At 34.1% G+C, this 18,068-nt stretch overlaps 1 protein-coding gene across 2 annotated transcripts in view; it reads right to left on the reverse strand.

The window, feature by feature from the left end:
• CNTN6 (contactin 6) overlaps window positions 1-18,068 on the reverse strand; it is a 304,375-nt gene that overhangs the window by 24,952 nt on the left and 261,355 nt on the right. For both annotated transcript variants that reach the window (XM_067043597.1, XM_059075379.2), the window contains exons 13-15: window positions 1,313-1,488; window positions 824-941; window positions 34-192 (exon numbers count right to left, since the gene is read on the reverse strand). In XM_067043597.1, coding sequence (XP_066899698.1) covers window positions 34-192; window positions 824-941; window positions 1,313-1,488 — 453 coding nt within the window. The remainder of the gene's footprint in view (window positions 1-33; window positions 193-823; window positions 942-1,312; window positions 1,489-18,068) is intronic.

Here is an 18,068-nt window from a genome sequence, read left to right on the forward strand (position 1 = left end):
AGAAAATTATTCAAAAATACTTGTGTCACTTACCTGTAGATACAGCCTGCCAACCCACAGAAAATGGTGTCCGAGCCTGAATACTAAATATTTGAATGGGACTGTTATTATCTGAGCCTGGTATCCAGCTTAGTTGAGAAGTAGTACTGGAAATGTGTTCCACTCTTACATCTTCTGGGGGACCTGGTGGACCTTGAAAAACATGTTTTATGATGACTATATTGGAAATTATTAAATTTGGGACAGGGATAGTCTCTCTGTTATGCTTAGAAAATAAACTATTGAACATAATGTATTTTAGCACATTATTTGAGATAAAGCCCTATTAATTCAACTTACATGGTGAGAGATTAATTTAGAAATGCTTCCCTTGAAGATTAGAAAATGCCAGTCATGGGATGGTTGAATATCATCCGATAGGGAGTTAACCTCAAAAATTGAGAACCATTCTTGTCCATTCTCTCTTGAAAGCTAACTCAGCTAAATGCATCTGATATGGAGACCTTCAGGAACATGTGACTTTGACTCTGCTCTGACAAGAATGGTTTATTATGAATAGAAAGCATGTCTAAATTTTAGGGAGAGACACTGCTTGCTAAGTCTGACCATTCCTTATAAAGAGACAAAACCCACTCATTTCAATACCCATATCTATACCCGTACCCTGGAGTCTTAGAGTTTAGAAAAATTAAAAATCTGTACTATTTATCTCACTTTTTTATCATAATGTGGTTATGCAAAGATCTACCATGTATCAATACATATTAACATTTTTGATTGTGAATAAACTGTGTGTTCATTCATTTTCACCATTTATGCTTACCCCTCACAATGATATCAGCTTCAGCAGATAAACTTTCGAGAGTTGTTTTTACTGTGCATAGATATTTTCCTGAATGATTTAACTGAATATTCCTTATCATCAAATCCCCAACAGATTCCTGCAGATAGATAGGGAAAAAGGGATAAAAACATAATCATACCCAGCAGGTCCCTTTTTTTTTTTTTTTTTTTTTTAACAGCTGGATAAATACTAAATATGAGGCAGCTCTGAAATTAGGAGATTTACTAGTATCATTATAGTTTCTCATATTTGATCCCTTTTATTATCCCCTTTATTATAATTGCATCCAGAACACAAGCATTTCTATGAAAGACATAAAACAAAATAAAACTAAACAAAATCAGATGCAACTTCATAGACAGTGACTATCCATGCAAATCAATATGGGGAGAATAATTATGAAAGATGTTGATTCATGTAAATGACTTGATTCATTTTATTAAGCACTTAAAAATTTCAGCAACTTACTCCTCCAATCCTCTCAAAATGAGCCACTCCTTTTTTTAAGTCTATGACATCTCCATTGAAAGACCATACAAATACAACTTCAATGGAGGGGTCATGGGACACCTGGCAGGGTAGGACTATACTCTCGCCAACTGTAACATCCATTTTGGAAGGTGGCACGGTAATAACAGTCCTCTCTGTTGAGAAAAAATATTATTATTATAAAAGCTTATCAAATGCTAGCATATGGCTATAAAATATATATTTTGAATGGTTTTGCCATTGTTTGAAATTGTATAAATATAACATGAAGCTCTACTATACTCAATATGAAAAATTATATTCCCACTTTCAAATATTTCTGCATTAATCAACATAGCAAGAAAATTACTTGTAATTTTACTTGTAAGAAAATTCAAGACATACTTTCATTTATACTTAATATAAAAATAAGTAGTTTATAGAAAACTGTGGACCTCAAAAGACAGCATTCCCAATGTAGAGAATGCACCACACCATTTTTATTAATATTTTATTCTGAAATTCCAGCCACAATATTACAATCCACACAATGGTTACAGCTCTAAATATTCGGTGTTAATTTCATATACTATGAGACAAATTGCATCCCTAAGATCATAACTACATTAGTTTATATTATATAGAGATGTATAATCATAAGCTTATATTTGCAAATGTGAATACAACATATTTATTCTATTTCTGACATCGCTGTGATAAAAAATTTCTGTCTTAGATAAAGGTGCAACACGAATGGGAAAGAAGTAACTTTTTTCTTTTTCATCGAGATTTCACAATTTTAGAATTACACATGTATCATAAAAAAATTTCTCTGTAGAAATATGAGTCACAATATCAGCCCTTGCTCTACAAGTCATATCATGTCATTGATCTGTTTCAAAGGATAATTCCAAACAGTGTTCCAGCTGGACTTGTGAGTCCTATATTTCTGTGGTTAAAAGAGACTCAGAGTGATATCATTTTTGACTACAGTTTTTATAACAAAATACATAGTTTTGATTTTAGAGGACTAAGAATTGACTAAGATGGCAACTCAGAACCACACACATAAAAAAAAAAAAAACCTGGACATACGTTTGGATTTAGATATGCACTGTCTTACCAAAATAAAGTATGGATTTACATTTAAGAATTAGGGATTTTGGCAAATTATAGTGAAAGCAGGTATCATACATAAAGAAGTTTCAAAACAAATGAAATGAGGACCCTGGAAAATCTCTTTCTCTAAAGATCACTCATAAGATAAAGTTTTACCCTCTAGGAGATAGGCTAAAAGGTTTACTTTCCTTCTGGCTTCTTTGTGCTGCTCAAGAAATCAAAGTAGCATTGAGGTTGAATTTATATGTTCATATGAATGGGTGTGCCACTGTATTTAATCAATAGAATGTTTAAGTGTTATTCCAACATTTTAAAAATTGTGATTACTTCCTTAATAAACAAAAAGTAGGAAGTAATTATCTGGGCTTTAAGGTACATATTGATAAAAGAGTCATGGAAAAATAAAAGCACATATTTTATTTCTCGATATAATGAAGAAAATCTAACTCAGTCTACATCAGATTGTATCTGTGTCTTCATATTTTCATATTTTAAATATACTCTTTACCTTATTATATTAGACACGTGTACTTTTTATTCTAATTATTTCTGGGGAAAAGTTTAAAGAATGATTTTGTGGACTAAATCCATTCTTAATTCCAAGTCTTCTTCAGATGTCTCCCACAAAGAAAGGATAAATACTAACCAGGGTTTCAATAACACATTTTAAGACTAGAGAATATTTTCCTTCTTGTAGTATCTTTGAAAAAAATATATCGCTAATATCTTATTTACACTTATGGGAGGATGAGTTGACTAACTGGTTGTGCTGGTAGAGCAAAATTGTTCTGATTTAAAGTTTTGGATCATGCAGTTAAAATAATTTTCAAACATTAAAAATGAAAGCCTCTCATTCCATTTATGGCACCACAAAGTAGCAAAATTAGACAAATCATTCCCTATATACATAGTTTGTCAGTAGTATAGTAATAATGACTAAAACTTCATAAATAAGAAGCATTTGTATTGTAATTCATTATAATGTTTACATGTTCTCACTAGTTAATTCATTTATTAACTAATATTTATTGAGCACCTACCAAATTCCAGCTGTCTGCTAAGTATTGTAAATACAGTGGAAGGAGAAGGAAAAAAAAAAGCACCAAATAAAAATGATGTGGTGCTTGCCTTCACAGAGATTTAAGAATAAAACGAGAGGCTGACGTTAATCAAATCATACTCAGAAATACATAGTTACAACTGTGATAAGTGCCATGTATTAGAAGTAAATGATTCTATTAAAATAGTGAATCCTGAGGGATCAGTTTATTGGGAAAGGGTTGTTTTAGCTGACAGTAAAAGGCAAATAGGAGTTAGCTAAGTAAACATAATAGGCAGGGAGAAGTAAGTTTATTCACTATGCAGGCAAGAGCACTTACAAAGAATCTGTGCAAAGAAGAAGAATGGTTTGTTGAGGCAAGGCAGCCATTTTTCTGGAAAGAAGTGTTGGAGAGTAAAACAGGAGTGAACATGGCGAATATGAAGCTTGGTGATGGTCATAGTCAGAGTGTAAGCTTTAGATGTTTTTAGGGCCAGCTACATAATTTGGGGGTCGCAGTATGAAATAAAAATGTTGGGTGTTTTTCTTTGAAATTACTTTGCTTTAAAAATAATACATTACCTACAAAATGTAACAGGGTAATAATGATACATGAGTAACAACATAGACATACAAATTGCAAAAATATATTTTTGATTCAATTTTATATATACATTAAATAATAATACTTTATTAAAGTTATATCTTGATTGATCATAAGATTTTTCTCACTTTTCTATAAATTTATTAGGTCATCAGAATTTATGTTTCAGCAATTTTACTTTTAAGTGATTGACATTGGTTGCACATGGCAAGTGTAAAATCGCAAATGCTTTTCGATAATATTTTATTTTTGCAAAGATCTTTCTGTTGATGCAATTGTTATGGAACCATTGAGAGTATTTTATAGGTTGTGACAACATTGGAATAAATTTCTGATAAATTATTTTGAAATGTGAATCTTAGATCATCTAGAGCTGATGATTCTCAAGGAACAATCTTTTCTAGAAAGATTTATCTCTTCATACAAATCCATTCTGTTTAAGTCTGAATTGAATTTTAGATGTAAATTTAAACAATGGAACTGTTACATTCTTCGGACATATCCTGTAACTTGTGGAGGTTTCACGAGAAACTGAAAGTGGCTTAATGGTTTGTGTATAATCCAAAATGCCTGTTTATGCATTCTACTGCTGTATCTTTAATTGTAAGGAAACACTCATTAATAATTGGTTTACCTGGAGATTTGTATAGAAATAGTATTTTTCCCATTGAGTAGGATAATCTTTAAATTTAAATTTCTATCTTTAAGCCTCTGGAAATTAGCTTTCTATTGTTGCACACATTTTCAAAATCATGTATGCCAAACTCTTTTAAGAATTCACATAACTCTATGATATGCCTTATTGCAATATATGTAGGCTTTTATTTTGTAATACTTTACTGACAAAATTTACTGCCTGGGCACTGACATTTCCTGTCCTGGTGCTCAGGCTGACGAGTTAATATTTGTACAGATGTCACCCGGACATTGTCTGGGCACAGATGAGCGAGCTGACTTCTCACAGTGGATCCTGACACTGACTGCTTTCTGAGTTCCTTGTTCCCCTGAAGCCCTTGCTGTCATCCCCTGAAGTTTCCACAGCTGCTGCCATCATCACCTCCACCAGTTTGGTCCGGGGTCCTGATTTGCTCCCCTTCCTCTGGGCCTCAGCACTCCTGACTGCCATCAGGCATGTGGGTATAGACATTACCACCTGCCTGCTTGGAGCATGGACCTGAGCCCATTTGTGCACAAGCTGCAGCTGCTGAACCATAAACACTGGTATGTGCTTCCACCTAGGATATCTCTTCTGCTCATGGTCATGCTCTGTTGTCCCACTAGCTTTCACTTATAAAGCACAAGTTCAGAGACAAAGTGACCAAGAATTTTGAGATAGCAACAGTGGAGCATTAGACCAAACATGAGGCATATCTCAGCACGGGATCCTGTGCGACTGGGTTACAAACTGATGAAACCAGCCCTGGATGCCATGTTAAAAAATTGCCAAAAAAAAAAAAGGAAGCCTTGGAAGTATGAAGCAGAGGGGAAAAAGGCATAAAGACATAGCAGTATTTGTAGGGTAAAAAAAAAAAAAAAGGATTATATTTAAAAGAAGAGTGTTCTATGTGGGCAGACTTGTTCAAAAACAGGGAAGCATGGTTATCTGAACATAGTCCCCATGTGAGTACCCTCCTGTGAGGATGAGGGGGTACATGGACAAGAACGCTTATAACTACTGTATCTTCTCCTCACACCACAAGCAGACCTGTCCTAATCCTGTGTAGGTGGCTCTCCAACACCCAAAAGGCCACTGATTGCTACCCTGAAGAGTTCCCTTCTGCAACCGTGCAGAGCTCTAACTCAGAACTGGAAGTGAATACCCCACAGAGACAAAATCACAGTTGCAGAGAATGGGAGAGTGGTTCTTGAGCAGGAGAAACATACACAATTTTTGATGCTATTTTAGGGAAAGAACAAGGAGTAGCTTTAGTTCATTAGCAAGTTCTGATTCCTCCTTTGCATACACTTTTAACTTCTTAAGAAACTAACACCAGAGAAATTTTTTAAAAAGCCATTCGAATCACTCTCTTGGAGTGGAGGGATGTATATACGCACATCTAGTGCAGTACTTTCCTGGGAGCGCATACATATCAGTGGAGTAGGTGCAGTAACATGAGGCTCATTATTAACACTGAAACACTTCTTGGTATTTATGGATAAGTGAGATAATTAGGGCCTGAATTATAACAAAAAGGAGGGACGTCGACTATGCTAGACTCTATCATTTGTGAAACTTTGAAATTCTTTAAGGCTCTTTCTCTGAAACAAAATAGAGCGATAGTTATTCCCTTATTTATTTTTTATAGTTTTTCCTATAATTATATTTTTGTTGCCTATTCCTTAAGTATTGATATTTATAGAAATTCTACTCTAGTCGTTTAAAAATTTAGCATGAATTTCCTGGAGAATGTGTTCAAAATGTGTATTTCTCTGCTTCCACCAGAAATACTGATTCGGCAGGTCTGCAGAGAGAACCTAGAAATGGATTTTTTTAACAGGTTGCTTCTTCAGTTGATTTTAATGTGGTCAGTCCAGGCCCATGCTTTGAGAAATAATCACTTTAGGTTTTGAAATTTGAACCTGAAATTTCTATTTAAGGAAAATCCAAGCTATGTGAAATATATTGCCAGAAAACCACCAATGCTTGGATCCAGGAAAAAGTCATATCCAGTAAAATGTTATTGATTAGTCATGCTCCAAAAATAAATAAAGGTGGGTTTCCCAGGTTATTCAACTTTAATTAATTCTGTATACTTACTATGTTTGCTTTTAGAGTTTCATAGTACCTTTTAGCATATTAAAAGCTTTGAAAATTCCTGTATTAAAGAAGTTTCCTTAATTCTCGTTTTCCTGAACTTACTAGATGTGGAACATTTTTAATTCATGTAACACCTCTTAATACGTTTTGGGATATAAAGAATTCTAAGAAACAATGTTTGGAAATACGACTTTCATGGTTGCAGAGGATTAGCATACACAAATATATACACATTTGTGTGTATTTATTTAACATGCATAATACATATATAAATATATATTTAAGAGATAATCACATACATTTGAACTCCGAAAAACTTAGGAGTAATCGTTAATTTTTTTAAGATAGGAAAACTGATTTATTGTTATGTTAGAAAGATCTCCTTGTCATTTAAAAATACATTCTGAAATATTTATAGAAGAAATTATGATGTTTATGATTTGCCTCTAGATATTTGAGTTGGATGTTGGGGAAGTAGGTGAGGGTATAGGTGAAACAAAGTTGGATATGAGTTGATGATTATCAACCCTGATTGATGAGTACATGGGTGTTCCTGGTACTATTTTCTCTACTTTTCTGTGTGTTTCTAGTTTTCAATAATAATAAAAGAAAGACATAAAGGAAATGATGGGGGTAGTGAATATTTATATACAGAATAGGGAGACATCTTTTCCATTCAGCTTCTAGTGTGAAGAGGGCCGACTACTTTTTGAAGGTTATTCTAAGTATGAATGACATGCATTAATGGAGACTTCATAAAATTACAGAATTTTAATATTTACTCTTTTCAATCTGTTTCATTGAGATTCAGATCATACGAAAACAGCTTGATCTAACAATCCTATCCTTAAGAAGTACAAGGAAAGGCTTAATAAAATATATAATGCTTTTGATGAATAGCCTCACTCAAATTCACATTGTCAAAATAGACAATGATATTTCCAGAACCCATATTTAGTTAAAAGCACCTCAGGAGACATGAAAACTAGTAACAAAATTTCTCTCAGAACCATTAAGCATGATTTCTTTAAACATAAGTGTGGCTTGTTCCCTGTATCAATGGCCAAACACTCTATTACATATCATGATCCCCAGCTACATTTTTTTTTTTTTTTTTTTTTTTTGTGGTACGCGGGCCTCTCACTGCCGCGGCCTCTCCCACTGCGGGGCACAGGCTCCGGACGCGCAGGCCCAGCGGCCATGGCCCACGGGCCCAGCCGCTCCGCGGCATGTGGGATCCTCCCGGACCGGGGCACGAACCCGCATCCCCTGCATCGGCAGGCGGACTCCCAACCACTGCGCCACCAGGAAAGCCCCCCCCAGCTACATTTTTACAAGCCAGGGATGGCAATCCATCATGTAATTGGTCTTTCCTGAGCATCCAGAAAATATTACTTTTGGTCGCTTTTTGTTTGTTTCTTTTGTACTTTTAACTCAGTTGAAATCTCCGTCTGTGAGTGATAATCTTTCAGGGTCATTGTTCAGAATGATAACTTCTCAGGTGGTTCTGAATTTTCAACTCCTCTCAAAAGATTGACGAATGTTAAGAAAAATCATCAAATCTTTCTCCCTCTGTACAACATGTGATTCTGCCTTCATTTGTTTATGACATTATTAGAAATGTGATTAAGATACTGATATGAAGGAAACTAGTGTATAAATAGCACTTAAAACAGGTGATGAAAGTCTGATATTTTCTCTCATTAGTTAACTTGTGAAGACTAGAAATAAAAACTTCTAAAATTTGGTCCTCTTCCTAATTCCTCAGAATCTCAAGTTAGCCTCATATCAACATATTAACTCTTCCCATTGCTCTTAATTTCTTCTGCAATCTGTGACCACATTCCTTCTGTTTATAGGAGTTTCATTAGCATTTCTTTTAGTGCAGATTTGAGTGATAGGTTCTCCGAGGTTTTGTTTGGTGAAAGCATCTCTATTTTGTCCTCATTTGAGAGGATATTTTGCTGGGAATATAATTTTATTGGTATTGTCTTTCAGACCATTAAATATGTCATTCCACTGTCTCCTTGATTCCCTTAATTCTGTTGTTATGTCAGCTGTCATTATTACTCTTTTGAAGATAATGTGTTTTTTTTTAATTGGGATAATTTTTCTTTCCTTTGTTTTCACTACTATGTGCTTATTAAAACTTTCCTTTGTGTTTATCCTAATTAAGGCTCATATGATTTCCCGAATAGATGGCTGATGTCATTTTCAGTTTTTTTTTTAACTCTCTGGAAAATCTTTCTTCAAACTGGTCATCCCTCATCCCTTCTCTGCCCCTTTGGGAACCACAATTTCATGTATGTTAGAGCTATTCACCATCAACAATATATTCTTTGTGTTCTTTTTTGTCTTTCCTATTGCATTTCCTCTCCATATTGGATATCTTATATTCACATATCTTCCTCTTTACTAATCTTCTCTACCATATCTAATCTGTTGTTAAGTCAGTCTATTTTGTTCTTAATATTAGCCTTTGTATTTTTCACTTCTAGAACTTCCAACTGATGTTTAATACATGCCATTTCTCTTCTGAAATTCTCCATCTTGTCATCTTTTAAAAAAACATACTAATCACAATTATTTTAAAACTCTTGTGTGATAGCTTCTATATTTCTATCAGCCGTGACTTGTTGCTCTTATCTGATATTTCCCTGGATTTTGGTCATTTGGTCCTGGCTCCAGCTATTCTTGGTAACATTTTATGAAATGTCAGGCACTGTGGCTCAAAATGTAAATATTTTCATTTTGTTGTATTTTTCCCAAGAAGACTTACTTTTTAAGCAGGCAATTGAAAAAGATCAGAATCTAGTCAGCAATTGATACAAATTGAGTCTGAAGTCAATGATTTTAAGTCCTGGTCAATTTTGCTCTGCTTTTATTACTAGGGCATAGTCCCTTAGGTGTCTTGATTCAAGATTGAATTTTTTAGCTGGCCTCATTCTATTTGGTTTATTATGAGCTCCACTTTTTTTTTCTTTCTGGCACTGTGAGACCACAAAAATTTCTGCTTGAGATTTTTATTTTTAAAATATTTTTACATTATTTGTGATTGATATTGGTATGATGTTTGTGTGATAAATTACTTCAACTAGTCAGGACAGAAGTTTCGCCAACATTATTAACTTTTTGTAATAGATTATGTGTAGGGTTGGAAATATTTAGGTCATCTATCAGTAGCTTTTGAGATAATAGCTTGAACAGTATGATAGTTAATGTCATTTGGAAGAAGAAGTGAGCACTACTTTGGACAGATGTAGAAACCCTTAACATAAAAATATATTAATTGTTTATTCAATATTTTATTCAAAACCATTTAATTAATATTGAACCCTTACTTCCAGGTGTACATCGGTGTGAATACTGAGCAAATAAAACAACACCAAACTGAGGAGCCTTTAGAGGATTTCCGTAACAGAGGCAAAAAACTCGTCTACAATTTAATGGGAACATTCAAGCTTCTAGAAGGGAGACAAAGATGGAATTGAGACCCATACTTTTGAGGCTATGGGTAAGTCTCTTAATTTCAATATTCTTATCATTTTGGGCCAGATTATATTTTGTCGCATGTATGTGTAAGTGGATTCAGAGTGAGGTGGGGAGGCTGTTCTGTGCATTATAGGATATTTAGCAGCATCTTTGGCCTCTACCTACTGGATGTTAGTAGATCCTTCAGTTGTGACAACCGGAAATATCCCTACACATTGTCCTATGTCCCCTAGGAGGCAAAATAAACTTAGTTGGGTATCTCTGTGCTAGAGACACATTTTGGGAAAGTGACAGTAATGGTTTAAACTAATGTTTGGCCATTGAAGTTGTGGGACCTGGTTAGATTCTTTACATATCTTGATGCTGAGGCCATTTGTTGGACAATGGGATATGGGGTTTGAAAGAAGGAAGAATGTAAATGACTACAAGGATTTGGCTTGATCAAGTGTTGGTGTAGGCTGTCATTAATATAGTGGGGATTTACTGTGGCAGGAGCAAGTTCTGGGAGTGAGAATTAGGAGGTTAGTGTTAGGATATAGTAAAATGGTAAGTGAAGATAAATTGGCAGTTGGATTTGGGATTAAGATAGATAATTAAGCTGGGTTATCATTTTGGGAATTAGCTTGTAGATTTTAATTCGAGGACAGTTCCCTGTGATAGTCCAAATTTAGGAGATTGTTGAGATTCAGAGGAACTAGAGAAGGAAATTGAAAAGGAGTGACTCAAGGTGTTAAAGGAAAACCTGAAAAATACTATGTTCTGGTAGCCAAGTGAGAAATGTGTATCAAGAAGTGTGTGATCAGTAGTCTGATATGTTAAGTAAGATGACTGAGAACTGACCGCTGGATAAAACAGTGTGGAGGCTACTAGTCACCTTGTTAAGAACAGTTTTGATGAAATGGTAGGAAAAAAGCCTGGTGGCATGGATTCAAAACAGAATTGCCCAGAAAGATTGAAAAAAGCAAGCTCGTATAGACAACGTTTTAAAAGAGTTTTGATATAAAGGAGAAAAGTCAAATATGGCAATAGCCAGAGGGAAAGTAAGGTCAGAAAATGACAGCTTTTTAATGATGGGAGTAACAGTATGCAAGTACGGTGGTGGGAGTGATGCATTAGAGCGGATAATAGAGATGAAAAAGACAAGTGAGGGAGAGGGAGGGGGTAAGGAGAGAGAGAGAGAGAGAGAGAGAATGTGAATGTGAGAAGGAATCATATCTAGTGTACAAGTGGAAGATTTGAGTCCATGACCCATAATCTCCCAAATTGTGCTTTCTAGATTACTTGACAAATTTTGTTTAAGCAAAAAATGCTAAAGCTTGACTTCTTCTAAATATTAGCAGAGAAAAATAGTATCATAATAAAAAATAGGATGTACGACATCCTGGTGATGATAATTGATTACATAGTATTTACTTCAAGTTCTTTATAAACATCTAAAAAATGATGCCCAAAGAAATTTTTTTTCTAAGTCATTAATCCACCAAAACAGAGCTGAAAAGGGGAGACAAAATTTGAGGAACTGGAATGAAGTTGAATGACTTCTAACTGACTTACTGTAAAGGTCAGTCATATGCTGGCAGTGGGAAGGCTGAGCAGAAAACTAATTTAGCATGTCTTTATGAATTAATGAATTTTGGAATTTATGAATAGGATGCTATTTGGTGTCAAGAATGTTTTCCCATCTCAGAAGAAGACCAGCAAATTACTTTCCTGAGAGAAGAAGCAGCAGAGGGTCTCTGAACTTCTGGTCACCAAGCAGTTAAGGGTGGGGGGCTTCTACTGAAAATAGTGGAATTAAGGAAACATGTACAGGGTGAGGGCTGAGATCCATGTGTTGTAACCTTATGCAGTTCTGAGAGTGCTGTCTGCTGGGCCTTTGCTCTCCAGGCAGGAAACCTGGGTGGGAGGTGAGGGACATTTTCCTAGGGATCTGATGAGCCTACAAGATAAGATCCAATCCAAATATAGTGACCTTAGACTTTTCCAAGGAAATATCTTGCCCAGATCATCTAAATGTGAAGTCCAGTCATTCAAAAATCCCCACATTTGATCAGAGCTTTCTGTAAGACTTTTAGTGACCCAATCTTAAATATGAGCAGATAACAGATGCACAAAGTATCTTTGTACACCTCTTAATAAAGGATAGGGATTAAAACAAAGAAAGAGAAGAAAGTAGTTTGGGACAACAGAGACTATGCATAAAAAATAAACTAGAAAAGAGAAAAACTACAGGCAATATTTTCAGAGGAAGGGGGAGAAAAAGAACAAGGCCAGAAGATAAAAGGACACTTAGAAATTTTTTCAAAATAGCAAAAACAAAAATACAATAGAAAGTCTGGAAGATAAAGTTGAGAAAATCTCCTAGAAGATAGAGCAACAAAACTATAAAATGGATATGAGGAGAGAGAAACAAAAGTATATATATATGTATATATGTGTGTGTGTGTGTGTGTGTGTGTGTGTGTGTGTATAACATGAGCATGTGTATAAATTATATGTATCTAAATATATATATATATAATTATATAAAATACAATATTATATACGTAGATAGGTAAATAGTTACATACATACACACACACATAAACTCGAATACCAGTTTAGGAAATCTATTAAATAATAGGGATTTCAGAAAAAGAAATGGAGTAAATTATTAAATTATTTGGGAAGATATTCCAGGACCAAGAACTATGAGTTTCCAGGATGACAAAGTACACCAAATGCCCTGTAAAAAGGTTGAAAATAAATTTACATCATGGCACATCATCATGTAATTGTGGGACACTGGGAAAAACAGACTTCTAGAGAGAGCGAGAGAAAAGATGTCACAAACAACAGGTCAGAAATCAAAATGACTTCAGCTTTTAGAGCAGAGTAACATCTCCAAATTTATGAAGAATCCTGATTTCCAATCCAGAATTCTGTTCCCAACTAAACCATCAATCAAATGTAATCATAGTGTAAAGACATTTTCAAACATGAAAGATCTCAAAAAAATTGCATTTTTCTTAAATTGTTTCTCAAAAATCCATAGGAAGATGCAGTCTACCCAAATGAAGTATGTCAAGAGAAAGGTATGGTGCTTAGGAAATCAGGCTCCCCAACACAAAGGTAGATTGATATTAAAGGAAGAAAGTTGAGATAGAACTGAGGGATGAATTGTTGCCAAGTCCGTAGAAAACTGAGCAAACAAACAAGAAAATTACTAACTCTAGGAAAAGCAAGCACAGGAAAATCAAAGTTAGTACTCTGAAATAAACCCTGTAGAGAAAACAAACAAACAAGGAAATCAGTGTGATAGAGTCTTTAATTCCCCACCTCTAGTAAGCAAGAAATGGAGAAGTTTTTTATCTTTATTAATACATTTTTCCTCTTTGTACATATACTTGCAGTAGGCTAGGTTGTTTTATATCCACTAAAATCTACATGCAGTACTTGATATTGATATTATATTCCACCATAGGCAGAGTATGATTTAATTCCAATGTACAAAGTAACCATGGTCAGTATGTTACAGTTTCTCTGCAGTTACCATTACCCATTTATCTTCCACTTCAATATTTAAATGATTTAGAACAAATATTAAAAGACTACCCTGAACTCCAGAGTAAAAGAAACAAATGAAGAATTGTCTGGAGAAAGTAATTGTCTAAAATTTGAGTTGTCTAAATGAGAAAACAAGTCTAAGTATCATGCAAGGTAACACTGAAAAATTCCCTAACAAGTAATAATGTAAAATGTAAACACAGATCTTGTATATTAACAAGTAATCAAAACAGAGCCTGACATCTATTTAAAAAGAGCATGCACTGTAGATTCTGCTTAATGAATTAAATATGCCAACTACTTACTTTCAAAGCAGTAATACATAATAGGCAATGACTATTTATGGGGTCATATTTATATTTCCTATAAACAGATAGCATTCGCTCAGTCCTCCAACTGTAACTTTATGCTGGGTTGTAGTAAAACATCAGGTTGAAGTGTTCTATAGTTTTAAAAGGGATGGAATGAGGAAATTTTACTTTGCCTGGCTACAGGACCTAATAGAAAATGTTTTCTTCTGAACATTTATGTTGGGATAACGGTAGATGAAATGAGAAAATAAAATCCAGAAGAGGAGAATCAGAGTCAATCAATTCATTTGATTATTTTTCCCCTCTACACCCCCTTGCCCCATTCCTACCCCATTCCTTTTTTTGGCTTGAAAGAATTTGCTAATAACTGTTTCCTTGAGTGTTCAGGATCCACAGACCTAAAACAGAGCTTGCATCTGAGTGGTTTTTTTTTCTTAATGTTTTAATGACACACATTTTTCCTAAAAAAATGTCACTAGAGCTTGAGTGACCACTATGCTGGTTTAGAAATAGAATGCCCAAGTAACAGAGGAGTCTAATCACTTCTTTTAGCCTCAGACTGGAATCAAGAAAAAAAATTACTGAACTTCCAATTCCTAACCCAATACTCAGGGCACAAGTGTGTACAAGTTTGGGAAGGAAACTGGAGACAAAGATATTTATAATTCAAGATTTTTTTTTTTTTTTTTTACTACACAGATTAAACCTACTGTTGGTAAAGTTTTGTTTAGTTTTGTTCATTTTTAATTAAAACAGAAGGTTGAAAGCTAGTGATTTAAGCTGAGTGAGAGAAGCCAGATGCCAAAGAGTATATTCTGTATGATTGCATTTGTATGAAATCTATAGCAGAAAAAAATCGTAACAGTACTTGCTTCTAGGACTGGGGTGGGGGTAAGGATTGATTAAGAAGGGGCATGAGGGAAGTTCTATAGGATGATGGTAATGTATCTTGGTAGAGTTAGGGGTTACACAGGTGTACGCATTTGCCAAAATTCATCAAATGTACACTTAAGACATGTATTTCTTTATATATGTAACGTTTACCTCAAATGATAAAGATATAAACAAATATTGAACTCTATTTAACAAAGGAAAACTGAAGTATTTAGGGGGAAGTACTAATATCTGCAAGTTACTATAGTTTTATTTTCTTTGAACTTTAAACAATGTCATGTAAAAGTGTCTCATGTAAGTATTATTAAATAAATTTACTAGAAGGTAAAAAAGAAGGGAAAAAAGAGTTCTGCCACTTAATAACAAGGGACCTTGGCAAGTACTTTCCGAACATCTATGCCTTAATCTCTAATGATCATCTGCTTCAAAGTGTTGTTCGGAGGGTTCAGTGAGATGATATACATAAAGCAGCTATAACAGTGCCTGGAGCAGAGTGTGTATATTTAATAGAGTGTAGTTAATGATAATAATAAAGAATACAACATCAAACAGCAAAAACAAACTCTTTAGGATTTCATGCTAGTTAGCAATTGAACTAGTTAATCTAATTTCAAAGTTTCTGCTTTTCATCTCTTTAAGAAGTGGTATGTACTCATCTGTCTGGCCTCTTTATTTGGTATAAAGCACAAGCTATACACACCCTATTTTTATTAAGAATAAATAAAAATTTTAACCAATAATAGGTTCAGTGAAAATTTTCTTGCATAATACAAAAGTGCAGTCTTATAATTCATTAATTATAATTAATATATAACATCCTTTACATTATATATTGTATAATATATATTTAAAAGAAAAATGGCTGCTTAACATGCCTGGAAATTTCATCTGAGTGATATGTGCTGCATTTTTAAAAGACTATGAACTAAATTTTTATGAAGACTAAAATAATATTGATATTATTGTGTTTGCTTACATGAAAGCTTTTTGTTTGTTTTCTCCTTTATACTTGAAGAGATTATGGAATTCAGGTCTCAAGAACTCAGCGTTATTTTCAATACTGGAGGGGGGAAGAAAATTTCATTTCTAGACAGTATAAAAATTCAGTATATATTTTTTCACCTAAGAATACTTCCATTGATAATTTTTAAATCAATGTCTTCTTTCTATCAAATGTTTTAATTCATTCTTGTAGAAAATTGGAATGTAGAATTAAATATTTGGGGAAAGATATTAGCAGTACTGGGAGACTTCAACCACTACAAAAGGTGGATGTATTCCATTGTGTCTTGTCATTTCTGTGAAATTGTATTTTTGGTTTACTCAGTGAAGCTGGGCTTGTGGATACAGCTGGGCTCAACACCTCAAATCTTTTTAAACTGCAGTGTAAAGCCACAAATCCTCCAATTATCTACCTATCTCGATATTTCTCTTAGTAAATGTAGAGCCATATTAGTGAACACCCTCATTCTGCTGGAGAAAATGGATAGGCCACTCTCCATGCTGATAAAATAAAGACTTCTATCACAAAGAATAAACAAGTAAATGAGTAGCAATAAACTTAATTTGCACATTAGATATGCTTTTCCAAGTTCCAACATTTCAGTTGAAAATAATGCTGAAGCAATGAGGCCTATAATTGGACATCCAAAACTTCTCCAGTGGGGAAACAAAAACAAATGTTGCCTGCAAACAAAATCATTTTTATAGCCTGCTGTTACTCTGCTTTTTAATAATTTTCCAAATGCCAGATCAAATAATTTCCCCTTTTATGTGATTTTCATACACTTCTTAGTGTATGTACACATTGTAATTTTACTGAGTCCCCCAAAATGAAAACATTTAAACTCTCTTTCCTTTCCATTCTCTGTCTGTGCCTATGGAACATGTCCTCAAATTACACTGGGTATCTGCTGGGGCTCTGGTAAGGCTGGTGCTAATTGCACTCCCTGTGTTGAATAGCAAATTGCTTTATCATGTTGCATAGTGGAATAGAAATTTCCAACATACAGTGCAGATAACTTCAGAATCCTCTTGACACAGATAAGCCATATCAGCTAAAAACTAAGCTGGAAAATATCTTACTCCTGTAACTATTATCTTTTTACCTGTTATCTAACAGCAACATTTTTTACATGACTGAGGCAAATAAATAAATTCAAAGAAAGATGATTGTTTTATCAGCTTTACTGAAATTTCTCATTTGCTCCTTACCACCCTATTACCAGAAAGGTCACTGTAAGATTTTGATTTGAGAAATAAAATTATATTTGACTCTATAATGACAATCAGACGAACATCATAGACAAGAAAATGCAAACATACACACACACAGGTGCGCACACACACACACACACACACACACACACACACACACACACACAGAGAAGTATTAAATCGTCTTAACAAACAGCCAAATGGCTACACTCTTAGTAGTCAAGAAAATGTTTGAATCAATGCATAGTATTATGATTCCTTCTCACATTAAAGCTTCAGATTTGTAGGTTGTAAAATAATAATTTTGGCAGTGATATCTTCAACATTCCCACATGAAAGGGAATTAGAGATAGCAGTCTAGTTAAGAAGCTATGCTAATGATAGACTTATCTTAGAACTGAATTTGTGTAAAAATCCCACAGTTTAATAAAGATTATACATTACAGATCAGAATAAAGCAAAGTTTCTGAAGATGCTTTTATCCATACTGTACACATTTTGTGTTTATGTACTTTTTTTAATGTATGTGTTATTATGTAGTATGTGTTTATTTATATTGCATATGATGGTTACTGTCAATGGCAAAGAAGCAAGAAATCCCCAAATCCCTTTAAAATGGCACGTGGATATTTCATCAATGTTAAAAATAACAAACACAGTTTCCTTCCCATTACTAGATATAAATGAATGAAAATAACTTGATATTCATTCATATTGACATAAGCCCTTTTTGCATATGTAAATCATCCTCTGGTATTATGCTGAAAATACCAGAA

Source organism: Kogia breviceps, chromosome 10, assembly GCF_026419965.1.
Source record: "Kogia breviceps isolate mKogBre1 chromosome 10, mKogBre1 haplotype 1, whole genome shotgun sequence".
In the NCBI taxonomy this organism is placed as follows: Eukaryota; Metazoa; Chordata; class Mammalia; order Artiodactyla; family Physeteridae; genus Kogia; species Kogia breviceps.